The 16,454-nt window shown below is 51.9% G+C and overlaps 1 protein-coding gene across 1 annotated transcript; it reads right to left on the bottom strand.

The window, feature by feature from the left end:
* Positions 1-5,228: 5,228 nt before the first annotated feature.
* Positions 5,229-7,559, bottom strand: LOC119186339 (uncharacterized). The gene has a single exon (XM_037435001.1). It carries the CDS (start codon positions 7,557-7,559, stop codon positions 5,229-5,231), a length of 2,331 nt encoding a protein of 776 aa, XP_037290898.1.
* Between the last annotated feature and the right edge of the window lie 8,895 nt (positions 7,560-16,454).

Genomic DNA, 16,454 nt, shown 5'->3' with positions numbered 1-16,454 from the left:
TCACAAGGACAGTGCAGCAACAGGAGCTTGATTTGAGCAAGTTGGTTCATCGTAGATATATCGTAGTTAGAGTGCAGCAATCTTAAAATAAAACAAAATGGATAGGAAAGAGTGCTATTTCAGCACTCTTGTCGGTTCACGTTGCTTTCCCGACCGTTGCCATGCTGCAACTACAAAATAAGCGAAGGACTTGCACGCTTTACACTCCAGTATCTTTTAAGACTTCGGCATAATAAAGCTCACTGGCTTAAGAGTCGTTCTGAAGAAGCCAGATGATATCTGTAGAGAACAACGGGTAAAGTGCTTTATTATTGAAGCCAGAGTGGTCGCCTGTGGACAACAATGTACTGGCGCAGATATTTGAAACAAGAAAAATGAATCTATTTTCGAGAAGAGAAAAAAATGTACGTATACTACTCAGCGCATCGTAGTGGAGCAGTGAAATGCCAGGACATTCACCTTTCAAGAACAGCGGAAGGCACATATGCTTCACAAGATCTGGTATTTACAGCGTGTAGATAGAAGTTAGGATCACTCGGGAAAAATAAAAACTAAGATTAAAAAACACAGACAGAAACAGAGGCTATGGTAGGAGTGCCTTGTAGAAATGAGTGCTTATATGAAGTAAAAAAAAACATGGATGATTCCACTATATAGAAATCGGTAAAACACAAGTGTGAAACGTGTTTTTAAAGATGTACTGGAGCGTTTATTGTGCATTCTTCCAGCAACGGCAACAAGTTGCAAAGTCAGATTAGGAGCGGCAAACAGCTAGAAACTTGCAGCGCCCAGCTCAAGCCCACACAAATTTAGCATACACAGAACGACCGCGGCCTAACAACTGTAACAGCTCGACACTTGAAGCATGCTGTTCAAATAGAAAAAAGAAAGACGCACGAAATGACCGCACAAGATACACAGGACAAGCGTGAAGAACTGTCACAATTTTTTTCTGTGTCGTGTGTCAGCATTGCGCTCCTTTCTTAAACGCGGCCGTGGCAGCGTGCGAAGTGTCTTTCGTCCTCTCCCGAATTACGAGTCTGACAAGCGCGCGTGCAGGAGAGACAACGCTCCGCGGAGGCGGCACTTCGTGGATACGACGACCTTTAGAGAGAGTCCAACGCGAGCCTGTCGCGCCATCTCGCCACTGGTAACAAAAAGGGGCTAAAGTTTCGAAGGTCTGAGGACTGCCAAACGGTTTATGGTGTATATAAATGGCTTACCATTAGTATACCCAACAATGTACATTCTGTTGCGTAGCGGCTAAAAATCGAGAGGTTGCTGGTTTGATTCCGTGCGAAAAGTGCTTTCCTTTTGTTTTTTTGCAATTTTTAGTATATATTTTCAACATCACTTCCGTGACGGAAGTACGTCATCGGAGCCGTGGTAGACCCCGGCATAAAACACTTTCGTGTTAAAGAAGAAGACAAATAGCTAGAAGGCTCACAGCTTAAGATGAAGCGACACATTGTCGTAAGAAACAGGCTATAAGTCACTGCCTAATTAAAAAAAAATACCAGCAAGCATCATCATCTTCTCGATGATGCGCGATACAAGAACGACAGGAAACTGCAGCACTTGCAGTGCTTAGTTGAGTATAGAGAACGATAGCTTGACTAATGTTCAGGCGAAAACATTGATGCAGTGTCTCCGCAAAGGCATAGCGGTTAGAGCGCACGTCAGAGTAGCAATACACCTTCACCATAATCTACACCACCTAGATATGTCGGGCCATCTCCAGTCTAACAGTCGCTAGGTGTGTGTGTGGAGCAGTGAGAGTAGCTGCTGGTTAGCGATAGACTTGAGATTACAACTCCATTTGATTCCAGCTCTCCATTTCGTTCGCGGGTTTCATTCCAGCCGTTGAGGTGGTATTTCTATGGAGGCGGTATGCTAGAGGCCTGTGTGCTTTGCGATGTCAGTGCAGGTGATCAAAATTTCTGGAGCCATCCACTACGCCGTCTCTCATCTCCATCTCATGAACCTGCGTCCGTCAAAGAACTGCGTAGTTTCGTGGGCCTGTGCCCATACTTCCGACGTTTCATACAAAACTTTGTCACGATCATATCACCGCTGACGAAGCTCCTTGGAGGTAACGGGCACCTCAATTCGAGGTAATCCGAGAGCGATGACGCGTTCCCAAAGCTCCGCCATTTGTTGACTTCTCCGATTCTACGCCACAACGACCCTACGGCCCCAACGGAGATGCACATGGGCGCTAGCGATGTAGGCCTTGGCGCTGTCCTGGCGCAGCGTGAACCCGTATTCCCTGAATATGCCGTAGCATATGCAAGCCCTACGCTCACGAGAGCTGAGACAAACTACACCATCGCGGAGAAAGAGTGCCAACACTCTAAGGCAAAAGGGTGTTAAAAGGGTGTGTGGTTCGTCTTTTAGGGGACTAATGGGACTGCCACAACCATTCATTCTTTTAAAAATTAACGGCACCGTGTCTAACAGTTAGTCCTCACAGACAAGCTCAGGGGACTAACATTAAGTCCTCACATTTACACCTGATGGAGTAACCGTTTGTCCCACAATTCAGATCAAAAGACTAACATTTAGTCCTCACATTTACACTTTAGTGAGTAACCGTTAGTCTCACAATTCAGATCAAAGGACTAACATTTAGTCCTCACATTTGCACCTTATAGGGCAACTGTTAATCCCCACATTTACACCTTACCGGGCAACTGTTAGTCCTCACAGTGGCACCTTGCCGGACGAATGGTTGATCCACTCAAATACTCCAATCGGATTAACTTTTTGTCCCCAGTTCAAACATTGTTTTTTGTTTATTTTCCGCCAGGTCTAATAATTTTTTCGCCTGTTTTTCTGCGCAGTGAGCAACAAATTTCACAGAAAAGAACACTCGAAAAATTAGTTAGCCACCTATGTGTAACTGCTTTCGCACTCACTGCACCAACGAAAGACAAAAGTGAGACATCGATATCTTTTATTTTTCCACATACACATGAAGTTTCTTCATTCTTTTAGGTGAATTCATGGTGAAGTGTACAAGTGCAGTCTCGTTGTCACATCTTGTTCACTCCTTGTGGAGCTCCTCCGACAGAAGCGATAGATGACAGGCATTGCAGACGCCAGCGCACGCAGCCTTCTGCCTGTTGTGTCCCCACGGCTGCACGTACAATAATAGAGTAAAAACAGTTAGTCACACGTCACAGAAATGAAGATGCACGCATATGACAAGTACGTGCACGTTAATATAAAAACAAGCGTTAAAAGATGACACACAAATAACTTTACCTTCACATCTCGCACAGTCCTTCTGAAGCTGCTCTGACGAAATAAGTAGATTACAGGCATCGCAGACGCGTCTTTTTTTCTTTCTCTTTTGCTCCTTTCCTGTCCTGTATTTTTTCTGGTGTTGCGCTGTAAGTAAGTTCACGATGGACGCCAGCGCGCACAGTCTTGAGCACGGTGTTTGCCCACGGCTGCACAATAAGTATGTAAAATAGTGAGTCACAGGTAACAGAATATGAATACAAATGCATATGAGAAATACGTGCAAAGTGAAATGAAAGCATACGTGAGATATGACATGCTAATAATTTAACCATGATGTCACACATCGTCAAAGGCTCATTTCGAACCCCGTAGCGCTACAGCTTAGGAGCGGCGGCCGCAGCCACGACTCCGCGAACCACCGTGTCGCTAACAAGTCGGCGAGTCCTAAGCGAACGACGTCGTTCAGCTCGAGCAAGCGAACGCAAGACCAAACACGGCGCTGCACGCAGAGCGTCTACCGCCAGAGAACTTCGAACAGGAGAGCAAGCGTACGCTTGGCCGCCGCCACGAACAGCGCTTAGCTGGTTTGGAACTAGCGCCGAAGAAATTGATGGTAATGCGGCCCTTTTCCAAAAACATGAGCGAGTGCAGCGCGCAAACGCGAGTCCGCCGCCGAGGCCAACGGGCTGCGCCGGGCTGCTTGCGACCGACTGACGGGAAAGCCAATTGTAATGGCGACCAATTTTCACTGAGTTCCGACGCTGGCGGAAGTCCTGCCAGCCCGTGTTGGTGCACTTAAAGCACGACATACTACAACCAAGCTCGTTACGAGAACCCGCAACGTGTTTTCGACGACTTCCAACATAGCGACGAGGTCTCATCCCAATATCGTGAGCCCGGAGCTCTTAGCGGCGGCGAAGACAGGTGAGCACTCGATTAGCGAGCGTACTGGAGGCCGACGGCAATGACAGCCAATTTCCAGGCAGTCGCAAAGCACAGGTGAACTGCAGACGCCCAAGCTGACCTCGCGGTGCATTTCGTGAGTGCGATACACAACACGACCGAGCCCATTGCCAGCAAGCTTATCCGTATCGCAGACGCGACAAGTAGAGTAGAATAAGGAATGATAACCTACTTGCCTTAGAATCCAGCGCTGTTTTCTGCCCTGAGTCGGACTGAAGTATATATCCGATAGGCCTGGTACCTTCTCGGCCGCCGTATTGGCCTTCCCAACTGTTGCTGTCGTGTGTTGGTCGTGACTTTATAGAAGCCAGAGATATACAGCGCGGCGTGGTGACGTGTCGAGACTTGGTGCACACTTCATTGGTGCAGCGAAACGCAAAAGCAGCCGCCCACGCTCAAACAAGCGTGCACACAAGCACCGCGTCGCAATTCTTAGATCGTCGAATCCAGGCGGCCATGGTCGAGCACTCCGAGCGCAACGCAACGCAAACCATCGCCAGCAAAATAGAGGGAAAGGCTCAGCCAGCAGAGGAGAAGGACGGCTAGTCACCTTGGCAACGCTTTTCACGCTACCTGCAATCCCCGAGCGGTTCACTTTATATAAGTGGTTATAACAGAAGAAAAGAAAAGAAAGGTGCCGACCCGTAACTGTCTCTCCTTACAAGGACACCTCAACAGGTCAGCACAGGAATGGGATATGGGGAATAAAAGATATAGGGAGGGAAAGATTGGAAAAGAGAGAAAAAAAAAGAAAGGCGAGGGTCATTCGTTCTGCTTTCGCAACGGACTCACAAGCCCACACGCGCCATGCACAGCTGACTAGGAAGGCTCCCAAGGGCCGGAGAGGTATCGTCATCGAGAGGAGGACAACGGTTTGATTGGCGCGTCGTACAAAGCGCGTGAAGCACTCGCCGAAGCGCGTAATCTCTGTACGGAAAACACTGTACGGAAAACCGTAGCACTCACTAATACGAGTCCAGTGGACATCGATGAGGAGGCACTAATGTTCTTTCAGTTCACAAGCGCTCAAATAGCGCAGAAGTCCTCAGGAAGGTGATGAGGGCAGCTTGCGCGCGCTTCACCAGGCATGCGTGCGCACGGGGAAAAAGAATCACATCAACAGTGCTGGTGCAGAGTCCCAGTTTGCTGTAAGCATCGAATAGTGATCTGCGCGCGTCCGAATACTCCTCACACTGGAAGATAATGTGATGGAGTGTTTCGGGCTGTGGGCAATGACGGCAGTTTGGGTCTCCACGTCCCGACTGTCTGTGAACCCGTTCCGCCGTGCGGTAGCAGCCGATGCGCAGGCGGAGAAGGAGGGCACGCTCCTCTCTCGAAAATCCTGTTTTCGGGAGTGGGCGTGGTGGCTGCCCTGCCGCAACTCGTGGGTCCGGGTGGCGAGCGGTGACAGAGCACCGTGTGCGAAGCCTTGCTATGTCGAATGTGCTCACCGCTGTAGTCACAGGGGTTCCCGGAGAGTGTGCTTCTTTGGCCAGCTCGTCGGCCACTTCGTTGCCGGATATTCCAACGTGCGCTGGTATCCATTGCAGCACAAGATCACATCCTAGGTCCTGCACTGCTTCGAGCTTTCGCGCGATGCGCGTGGCAACCGGAGGTCTGCGGGCGTCCTGCGCGAGTAGTTGGAGAGCAGCACGTGAGTCCGAGAGAACGGCAGCCGACGGAGCTCTCAGTTGAATGAGGGCATCGGCGGCGAGGTCAAGCGCGGCGAGTTCGGCTATCGTCGACGATGCCTCGCAGGCGAGGCGGCACTGATTGTGAAGCTCCAGCGAAGGCACCACACACGCAGCCGCGGCACACCCGTCGTTCAACACTGAACCGTCAGTAAAGACGAGGAGTCGTCCCGAGAGTTCGTCAAAAGTGGCAGCAGTTTCGTGCCGAAGTGCACACACTGGCGTCGTCCGCTTGCTTGCCACTCCCGGTAACTGTGTCCGAATCTTGAGAGGGCGATGGTGGCAGGGCGGGGCACTATAGTCATTCACATCCGGTGAGCTCGGGATGAGGGCGTAGAATGCCGCAGCGCATTGCCCCATCCGTGAGTACGGAAGTGAGGAGAGCCAGAATACCAGCTGCTGTCCGTGGCGCGAGCATTTCATACGCTCTATGTGATTTAGCGCTCGAAGATCGGCCCGGAGTGACAGTGGCATGTCTCCCGCCTCAGCAAGTGTTGGGCCGATTTGAGATGATCTGGGCAAGCTGAAAAACTGGCGAATCGCGATACGATGCGCTGCGTCCAGTGTCTCCCAGTTGGAGCGCGTAAGCGCTGCGAGAGGAAGGCCGTACAAAATGCGCGCCGCAGCCATTCCGTTGTAGATGCGGAGAGCTAGGGACGGTGTGCATCCATTGCCGCGAGCAAGGAGCGCTCGAGCGGCGGAGGCGACCCTTCGCGCGTTTCGAAGCTGGTCGCTGACCGCTGGTGACCAGTTGAGGCGTTGGTCCAGCTGCACTCCGAGGTAGGTCACTCGCCTCTTCCAAGGGATGGGGATCGTTTGGAGAGTGAACTTCGGTGTGTGGCGCTGGGCGCCATAACTGGGGTGCAGCAGCATCGCCTCCGTCTTCGCCGGTGAAAGCGTCATCCCCCTGCCCGTGATGAACGCGTCAATAGAATCCAGGACGGTTTGGACACTGGTGCGAATACACCGGCCACTGGGCACAGGTCCCGTCGCGAACACCGCAATGTCGTCGGCGTAGACCGCCACGCGCACATCACAGGGAAGAGCACGGGGGATGTAATCGTCGATGTCAGCCAGGGCGAGATTGAACAAGAAGGGGCTGAGTACACTGCCCTGCGGAACACCGACACTCACGGGACGCGGCTCACTAAGGACTCCACCGACGCGCACACGCATGGTTCTGCCGCCGAGGAAGGAAGCGATGTACGTGAAGAGGAGACCGGTCACTCCGAGATCGCGCACCGCGTTCAAGATGGTGGGGTGTGGCAGGGAGTCGAATGCCGCCTTGATGTCTAACAGGATGAGGTACCCGGCCTCTCCTTTGTGCTGTGCCTCCTCTAGCGTTGCGATGACGTCCGCAAGGGCGTCGGCAGTAGCACGCGAACGGCGGAAGCCACACTGCGAAGGCGAGAAAACATCCAGTGCCTCGGCAATCCATTCAAGTCTCCTCAGTGCCATGGCCTCGAAGAGCTTGCCCGCTGCGGAGGTAAGGGAAACAGGGCGATAGGACGCTGGCTCCGAGGCGGGTTTGCCCTTCTTGAGCACGGGGATGACGATGGCTTCGCGCCACTCTTGCGGCACTATCCCCGTGCGCCACACGTCGTTGTAGGCGGCCAAGAGCACTGGGAGCTGGGACTGATCGATGTTGCGAAGCATCTGGTATGTCACGCCATCAGCGCCTGGCGCTGAGCGCCGTTTGCGCGACGCCAAAGCCAGGCGCAACTCCCCGAGAGTGAAATCCTCAGTGCATAAAGCACGTACTTGATTGCGCATGCTGGTGGTGAGGAAAAAAATTGCCCGCAGCTTCCCTCGGGGGAACACTGAGGAGGATGCGGACCATATAATTGGTTAACGGGGTGTTAAAGTGCGACTTACTTGGGTCGATGGCTAAATTGGTTAACGTGGTTGTGAAATGGGGTGTTAAATTGCGACTTACTTGGGTCGATGGCTAAATTGGTTAACGTGGTTGTAGGAGGGGGTGTTAAATGAGTGAACACGTACACACGTATGCGAAAGGGCGGCGCTGGTCGAAGGGACGTCGATCATTGTGTTTGTGGATTCGTTGGAATTCATTTCACCGCGACCTTGGACGTCGACGCGCCGTACAAACCAACCGACGAGCGGCAACTGAGCGAGCGAGCGCCGACCTTGAGTATATATACAGCACGACGGCCAATGCACTGTCAGCTGTTGAATGTTCTCGAAGCGCGACGCCACATGCGCGTCCACTGGAGAATCAGGAGAATTGTAGATGTCGAACGCGGTGTGTAGAGGAGGAAGGGTGCACAGATGGTGGAGGAGTGAAGCGCGCGCGGTGTGTAGAGGAGGAAGGGATGCACAGATGGTGGAAGAGTGGGCGACGGCGCGTCGGCGCATGCGCGCGCGTCAGCTGTCGAATGTTCGAGAAGCGGTGCGGACGGCGCACTACAAGGCGCGAGTATAAGATGCTCCGCATCTAAAAGCGGCGAGGTTTGTACCACTCTCGGCGATGGTGCAGCGGGAGTTGGGGAACCTCGGGCAAGCTTTCAGGAGCGCTGAGGCAGAGGGTGTCAGCCAGTAGCTCGGCCAGTTGCTGGTAAGGGATACAATGTGCAACAGCAATGGCGAGAGCTGGGAAACGTAACTCAACGGGGCAGAGGACGGCACTGAATATCCTCCACGTACGCGCGGAGCGTCGCGGGTCGTCCAGCGTGACGCATAGACTGCCCCAGGAGCGGTCGCGTCTTTGCCGTGCGTGTCGGCGACACACGGCGTCAAGGCGATTATACAGTGTCCAGTGCTCCTTGCGGTCAGTTTTAGTCGCACGGTGCTGGAGCCTCCGGCGAGCCGCGCGTAAATTAAGAAGTTTTATGTCCGGAGCTGGTGTTCCCACTGGCACTGTGCACTTGCGCGAGGCCGCTTCGACGCAGCGGGCGACGTGCGAGAAGTAGGCGACACCGGAAGGTGGGGAGGCAGCCGAAAGTTGCCGAAAACGTGGCCAGTCAGTGACAGTGTATGTGCGCGTGCCCGCGCGGCGCCGATCAAGTGGCTCTAGGTGAAGGGGGTAATGATCTGAGCCCCACGTGTCTGCCTCCCTCTTCCATTCGTACCGGCAATGGTCACTCACAAGTGAGAGGTCTATGGCACTGCTTTTTACGCCGCGACGGACGAAAGTCGGACAGCCCGTATTTATAATAAGCAGGCCTGTCGCAGCAATGGCATCCAACACGTCTCTGCCTCTGCAGTCTATGTGGTCACTCCCCCAAGCCGTATGGTGCGAGTTGAAGTCTCCACAGATCACACAGTCACCTTGTAGGCGTCGCACCAAACGGGTCACAAATGTCGTGTCCCACCTGTGGACAGGATGGACATAAACACACGCCACTGCCGTGTCGCACTGCCCGAGGCGCACTTTAACCGCCACACATTCAACCTCACTGCACAAGGTGTCGGAAACATCAACAGTGCAATGTGAGAGTCCATTGCGCACGTAGATGGAGGCGTAAGAGCGGGCGGGAGGATGTGTGGGGTCGCAGCACACATCTAAGTCGCAATCGCGCACTTGACACCTCGCTGTACAGTGGTAGCTCGAGTAATCAGTGAGTCTACATTCGCTTCCGCGTACATAAGCCTCCTGTAGTGCGACGATGTCGTACTCGTTGAGCAGCAAGTACTCAGCGAGCTCACTGTGACGGCGGCGCAAAGAACGACAGTTCCACTGAAGGATGCGCGGCCGCCGTGCACCGTTTTTACTCGCCATGCTGTGTCAGAGCTTGTTGCGTAGCCAGCGCTGCTATGCAGAGCGGGCGAACCGGACAGTCGCGAGGGAGGAAGTCCAACGCGGCACGAACTGCGGCCGCGAGCACCGAGAACGCCGAGGAGTTCTCTGGAGCGGTGGTGGTGTTCGTTGATGCATCAGCAGTAGAGCCACCAGCGGCCGCCGCATATGAAAACCCTTCTCGAGTGGCAGATTTGTGTGCCATGGGGTTGTTCTTGCGAACAACTGCAAAGGCCTCGCGGCGTGTCATGGGGCGGGCCGATCGCGCACGGACCTCTAGTAGCTGACGCTCTTGTTGCCAGCGAGGACAGCGGTGTTCTGTGGCCAGATGGGTGGCGCCACAAAATATGCAGCGCGGGCGCTGCGCGGTGCAATCGGCACGCGGATGTGGCCCGCCACAACGCACACAACGTTCGTGTGCTGTGCAGGTGATGTCCGTGTGGCCGTAGCGACCGCACCGTTCGCACTGCACAGGACGAGGGCGGCGAGCACGAACCGGGCGTCGTTGTTTATAAAGTTCGATGTCCTGTGGAGGTTTACGTCCAGAGAACATGATCACGACATTGCGTCCGGATCGCGTGCATTGCAGTACAGGGAGCTGCGATGCGATGTTGTCGCGTAGTTCCTCCTCAGTGAGTGCTGGGTCGACATTGTGGATTATTCCACTGCAGGTTTTGGTTGACGCCTTCCTGGCACGCACGGGAATCTCGCAGATGTCGGAAACTGCGAGGAGGGGCGCGAGCGGTGCTCCCGCGGCAACGTCGACAGCGATAACATTGCGGCCGAAGTTAATTCGCACGCGGTGTGCCCCCTCAACTGCCGCTAGTTGTGCGGAGATTGCCTCTTGTGTCGCAGACCGAAAGGAGGTTTTCCTGGCGGTTGGCCTGTAGAGGATGGTCTCCAGCTGGGAAGTAGACCCAGGTCTCGCAGGTAGCTGAGTGGGTGGGGTACATATTTGGGTTGAAACCGCAGGTTTTTGTACCCCCTGGTTCTTCTGCCGTGTGTTGGTAGTAGGAACCTGTGGTTCGCAGAGTTTGGTGCCGTTTGGAGCCCCTGTGGGTGGCAGTGAGGGAAATGGCTCCTCGGGCGGCCCCAGCACACAGCTGTTGCGATCAAGGGGGCGCGGCTGCGTTTCTCGAGATGCGCTGGATTTGTTTACCTCCCGGCGTAGCTGATTAGGCGGTCTGGAAAGAGGTGTACTCGGGACCGAGAGGAAAACTTGTTTTTCTCCCTCGGCTTGTGGTGTAGAGAGGGCTGCCTTTCCAGGTGTCCCTGTGTCGTCAGTCACCAAAGGGGAGGAGGAGCCCTGCTCCTTGTGTTCCGGGCTGCTCTCTTCTACAGAGGTGCTGGGAGAGGAGGCCGGCGTGTTGTGTGACCACGACGAGGAAGAGGTGGGGGACGACGTTTCAGTGATGGGGGAAGAACCACTGCTGGCTGCGTCGCTCTTCTGAGGGGAGGGAGACAGCTCACATTCTGTCTTTTCTGGGTAGCCAACCTCATTACTGCTGCTGGCTTGAATTCCTGTCTCCTGGCACGGAGACCGGTTCTGCAGGATGGCGGGCGTCCCTAAAATGGCGGCGGCTGCTGTCTGCCTTCTTGTGACTGCGCGCTTTTTCGGTGGCAAGTTTTTCGTCCTTCGTGCGCGGAGCCTAGGACCAGCGTTGCTCGCAGTCTGCTGCGGAGGTTTGGACAGCAGGCTTGTGGCTGCCTTGAGTCTCCCTGCCCTGGTACGTGCGCTGGAGGTAGGTGAGGGACGCGGCGGGCTTGGTCGGCCGGCCGTTCCTGTGTGCAAAACCTGTGCCGCGGTTTTGAGCAGTAGGTCGTAGGCCTTGGCTCTTTCTGCCAAGTCGAGAGCATAACCTGACGGGAAGCCCTCAGGCAGGCCGTCCGCCATTAGCGATGGGATTGAGGGACCATCCAGGGTGGTGCCATTGAAGTTAAAGTAAACAATAATAAAAAAAGAAGAAAAAGGGGGCATTGAGAAATCACATGCTAAACCTTAGAGCCCTAAAAAGGGCTGCACTCGAGAGTGCTATTTAAGGTTTAGACGTGAAATAAATACGCCCACGGGAGTGAGCAAAAACTGCCAAAATCAAAGGACTGGGGACGGGGAAAAAAACACGTCTGCTCCGTGCGAGGCACTCCGCGAACCGCGAACTTTTTTCACTTCTTTGGAGCGTGTTTGGAGACTAAGTGGTGTCGCGTGGCACGCTTCCCTCTGTGGTTCCTCCTCAATGGTCTATTCGTTCATTGCGCGTGCCTATTGGGCTCCGTTGCTCCTTTTTGGGGTAATTTTGCCTTAAGACTGTTTCACATGCTGTGATTGATGCGAAAAAAATCTTTACGTTCACTCTGATCGCTCTGTTCGCAACCGTCGCTATAGACGGTTTCGTTTCACGTGGACAGCGAATGGTCCACGATTTTCGCTTTGCGACTGGAGCGGCGAGTTCTCGCCACCGCTCATTGTGACAGACACGAATGTAATGTAATAATATGTGAATTATGATAACAGGAAGTTACCGTGAACGGTAACGAAGGGCCCGCTTGTTTCGTCATTTAAGAACACTTTCCAGTCTGAATTCATTTTAAAATGCACAGCATCAGCCATTACCAAAACAAACACGTCGACTCTATTTCGACGGCTTCGCCGGATCACCCCTATTTCGACGGGTCCCGACCAAAAATCGCTCCCACCGCTGCGATCAAAGGAAAAATTTCCATCATGGTGGAAGCTCGCCGCGGACCGCTGCGGCGGGAGCGAACTGCCCTTTTTTTTCGCTGCGAGCGAATTCGCAGCCTGCAAATCGCTACTTTTTGTGTCATGTGAAACGGCTTTTAGAGTGTAGTGATCGTCCGGGCCCTTACAAAGTTTCGACTTCATTGGTATGGTCGCCCATTTCATGTCGTCACCAACCATCATGCACTATGCTGGCTGCCATCATTGAAGGATCCCTCAGGCCGTTCAATTCATACTGTGCCACGGACCATCCCAAGAGCTTCTCAGCGATCGAGGCCGTGTCTTCTTGTCGGAAGTCGTCTTAGCCATTCTGACAGAGTGCCATTCTGTCCACCACAAAACTACTGCTTACCACCCGCAGACGAATGGCCTCACCGAACGCTTTAACCGCACCCTCGGCGAGATCCTTTCGATGTACGTCGCCGCAAACCACACGAATTGGGATAATATACTGCCTTTCATCACCTACGCCTACAGCACTGCCCCTCAGAGCACGACTGGTTTTTCACCTTTCTTCTTGCTGTACGGAAGGCACCAGTCACACACCATGGACACGATACTCCCGTACACGCCGGATCCATGTGAGTGCGCACCTATTTCTGAGACAGCCAGGCTTGCTGAAGAGTGTCGCGAGCTTGCCAAGACTTTTACGACGCATGAGCAAAAGCGGCAAAAGAGTATTCGTAATGGCTCCACCACTTCTGAGCCACGTTCCTTCATGGTGCGCTTGTATGTCTTTCGATCTCGACTTCTGTAGCTGGCCTCTCTTCCAAACTGCTTCCCAAATACGAAGGTCCTTACCGTGTCATCGAGCGCACATTTTCGGACAAATATCTGATTGAACCCGTCGAACAATCTTCGGACATGTGCCGCCGCGGGTGCGACATCGTCATCGTGGAGCGCCTGAAGGCTTATTATGACCCGCTCATAGTAACAAGCTGTTAGGTCATCAGGCGGATCCCTGTTCTACCCCAGGGTAATTGTTGCGAAGCCTCTGAACTCTGAAATGGGTCGAACTCTTGAGTACCTTCTAGTGGGGCTAACCAACAAGGACTCCGATCGCGCTGGGAGTCCGTGCTTGGCCATGACTGTCATCATAGCGTTATGATCGCTGGTTGCCGGCTGAAAAACGCCTTAACATGCGTTATTATCCGTGGGTGCCATATATCTAGCATACGAAGTTTCAGAAAATTTCATCGAGATAATGTCGCGGAAATACGAAAAACACATTTTGAAATTTCTGACGTCACGCATGGACATATAGGCACTAGGCTTAAAAATGACACTTGAACTGTATTTTTTCCACAAATATGATAGTCAAACGTATGGCGTTAGAGTTTTCAGAGAGCAGTATGTCACTCTAAACCGGGTCATTGTTTCTTTTCGGCGTCCGTTTGACGCGTGCTCTTGCCTTATCGAGGAGAAGATGGGGTGCAAGCTACGAGCGCCCACTCAGTGCCGCTCTGGGTGTTTACATTCAGCCGCCGCGCCCCGTCACGCGTTGCTGTACCCGGAGCCTAACCACGCGCAGGCATCCCCATGCATCAGCGCTCCAGCATTTTCTCTCCGAAACTCACTCGTCAAACCCAGCGACAGGCCTTGTTCAACAGTTTTTGAAGAACAACAATGAAGCTTCCTTGCAGGCTGCATCGCTATCCCGCCAGGACAATAGCGGTGTTTTTCCAATAAAGGAAAGGTTATCAGCCACTGTGAAGACGAATAAACCACTTCAATGCAAATGTGATGACCAAAAATGATTTTTTTATTATAGCAACCAGACGTCCCTCCTTCACAACATTGCATGGACGATCTGGGCGCACCAAGGTTTTAAGTAATTGATGCTATGTAAAAGAAAAAAAAAGAGGTTGCACACTTATTTTCAACTACACTGCAAAGAAACGCATGGTGAACCATAAAACAGAAAAAATAGAAGACTAGAATGTCACTTGAACTGTTCCGATTTCTGTGCGTGACGTGAGAAATTATTTCTTCTGTTGTAATTTTATCGATTTTCTTGCTGAATGTGAAGGTGAAGTGTTGAGATTTTTTACGTTCACGCCGTCCCGCATATATCAGTAGTGTTACAATTCCAAGCATTTTGCCACGAGAAATGATCGAGGTGTGTGGTGCTCCGTGGCAAAGGTGAGGGGCAAGTACGCGTGTAGCGCAGTATAGCATTTGCATGCAGGTGAAGCGTGCGTCTTGAGCGAAACTTCTGTTGGGCCTAGCTGGTACATAGCAAGGTGAAATATTGAGCACAATGCACGAGGGCACCCCACAAAGAATGAATGAGACAAGCAAAGGTGCTGACTAACAAATTATGGGTATGAAAGCAGTTGCTTATAGTCTAAATGAACAAGAGCCAGCTGTTTGGGGCATGCGTGTTTAGAACAAGTCAGTTAAGGAATTGGAACACAGCCTTTATTGAAGAGAGAAAGAGACGAACACAACAGATGAAATATGCTCTATCGCCCCGCCGCGGTGGTCTAGTGGCTAAGGTACTCGGCTGCTGACCCGCAGGGCGCGGGTTTGAATCCCGGCTGCGGCGGCTGCATTTCCGATGGAGGCGGAAATGTTGTAGGCCCTTGTGCTCAGATTTGAGTGCACGTTAAAGAACCCCAGGTGGTCTAAATTTCCGGAGCCCTCCACTACGGCGTCTCTCATAATCATATAGTGGTTTTGGGACGTTAAACCCCACATATCAATCAAATATGCTCTATCAAACAAACGATCCAATTGACAGGTTCACCAAGGTCGACAATTTGGCGAGATTAGGATCACCCTAAACCGCCCGCAGGTTGCGGAATTGAATCCCGGCTACGGCGGCTGAATTTTTGATGGAGGCGGAAATGTTGTAGGCCCGTGTGATCAGATTTGGGTGCACGTTAAAGAACCCCAGGTGGTCGAAATTTTCGGTGCCCTCCACAACGGCGTCTCTCATAATCATATTGTAGTTTTGGGACGTTAAACCTCACATATCAATAAAAATCACCATAAACTTCGTGTGAAGTACTGCACAGAACATGAATCCATGCGGGTAATATCTTGTGTTTCCTCCGCTTTGTCATACACTCGCCAGACAATCAAACCGAGTAATCTGCGCCTTACTTTGCCCATTTTCTATCTTCGACTAAGTAAATCTAGTTGCCGATTCTTCACAACGGTGTGTGAAACACTGCATCACTAACGCAGCTCGCTTGTGCGAGTCTTCATAATATTCGGAAGAGCATTCCAATGAAAGACACCAAGATAGCAAATGAGAACAGCCAGACAGATGAAGCGCCGGACTTCAAACACAATGTTTAATGCAGGAATCTTACCCACACACAACCCAGCAACGCGTGCATAAATAGCCTATCTGAGTCATTTCACAGTTGCACAGGTGTTAAGATGTTACAAACAGCACATCTTCAGAGTATCGACGTTACCCTGCAATCAATATGTAGCAACGCGAATTTTTTATCTGTAAGAAAATCTGGCGGACGATTTGCACATGATGCTTTGCCATGTTTTGTTACATTTTGAAGAATTTAAATATTTTATGTTGAAGCCTATTTTTTATTTCTTTACCTATGGCACTTTTTTATTTGAAATTAGTGACGCAGAGCCGTTGCAGTGCCGAGGTGAGTTTCAACCGCTACCTGTAGAGAGTATAATGCGGCATTCACGCAGTCTGTCATTGAAGCTGATCTGCTCTTGTGACTTTTGTGGACATGGCCGCATGATCAATTAATTTCGAAACTCACGTATGTCTGCGCTGCAAAGGCTGTAGCTGCGTCCCTGATTTCAAATCAGGGTGTCATAAAAAAGAATTTAGAAATAACAATTAACATACAAGTTGCGAATCCTTTCGAAATGATAAAAAAGGCAACGTTACAAATGTGATGCGAACCCTTAATTTTAGTCAACGGGCGCACGTGACGTCAATATTTGGCGTTTTGTGGAAATGCGCTATTTTCACGACACCTTGACATGCTTAATTCTTGGCTTTGTATTGTTAAATGGGCCACGTACTAGGCCCAGATAGCCCATTTACGCATGCACTGATGGTTCATGC

The sequence above is a fragment of the Rhipicephalus microplus genome, chromosome X (genome assembly GCF_043290135.1).
Source record: "Rhipicephalus microplus isolate Deutch F79 chromosome X, USDA_Rmic, whole genome shotgun sequence".
Lineage (NCBI taxonomy): Eukaryota > Metazoa > Arthropoda > Arachnida > Ixodida > Ixodidae > Rhipicephalus > Rhipicephalus microplus.
The sequence above is the reverse complement of the archived record's forward strand: the minus strand, read 5'-3'. Positions and strand labels throughout refer to the sequence as shown.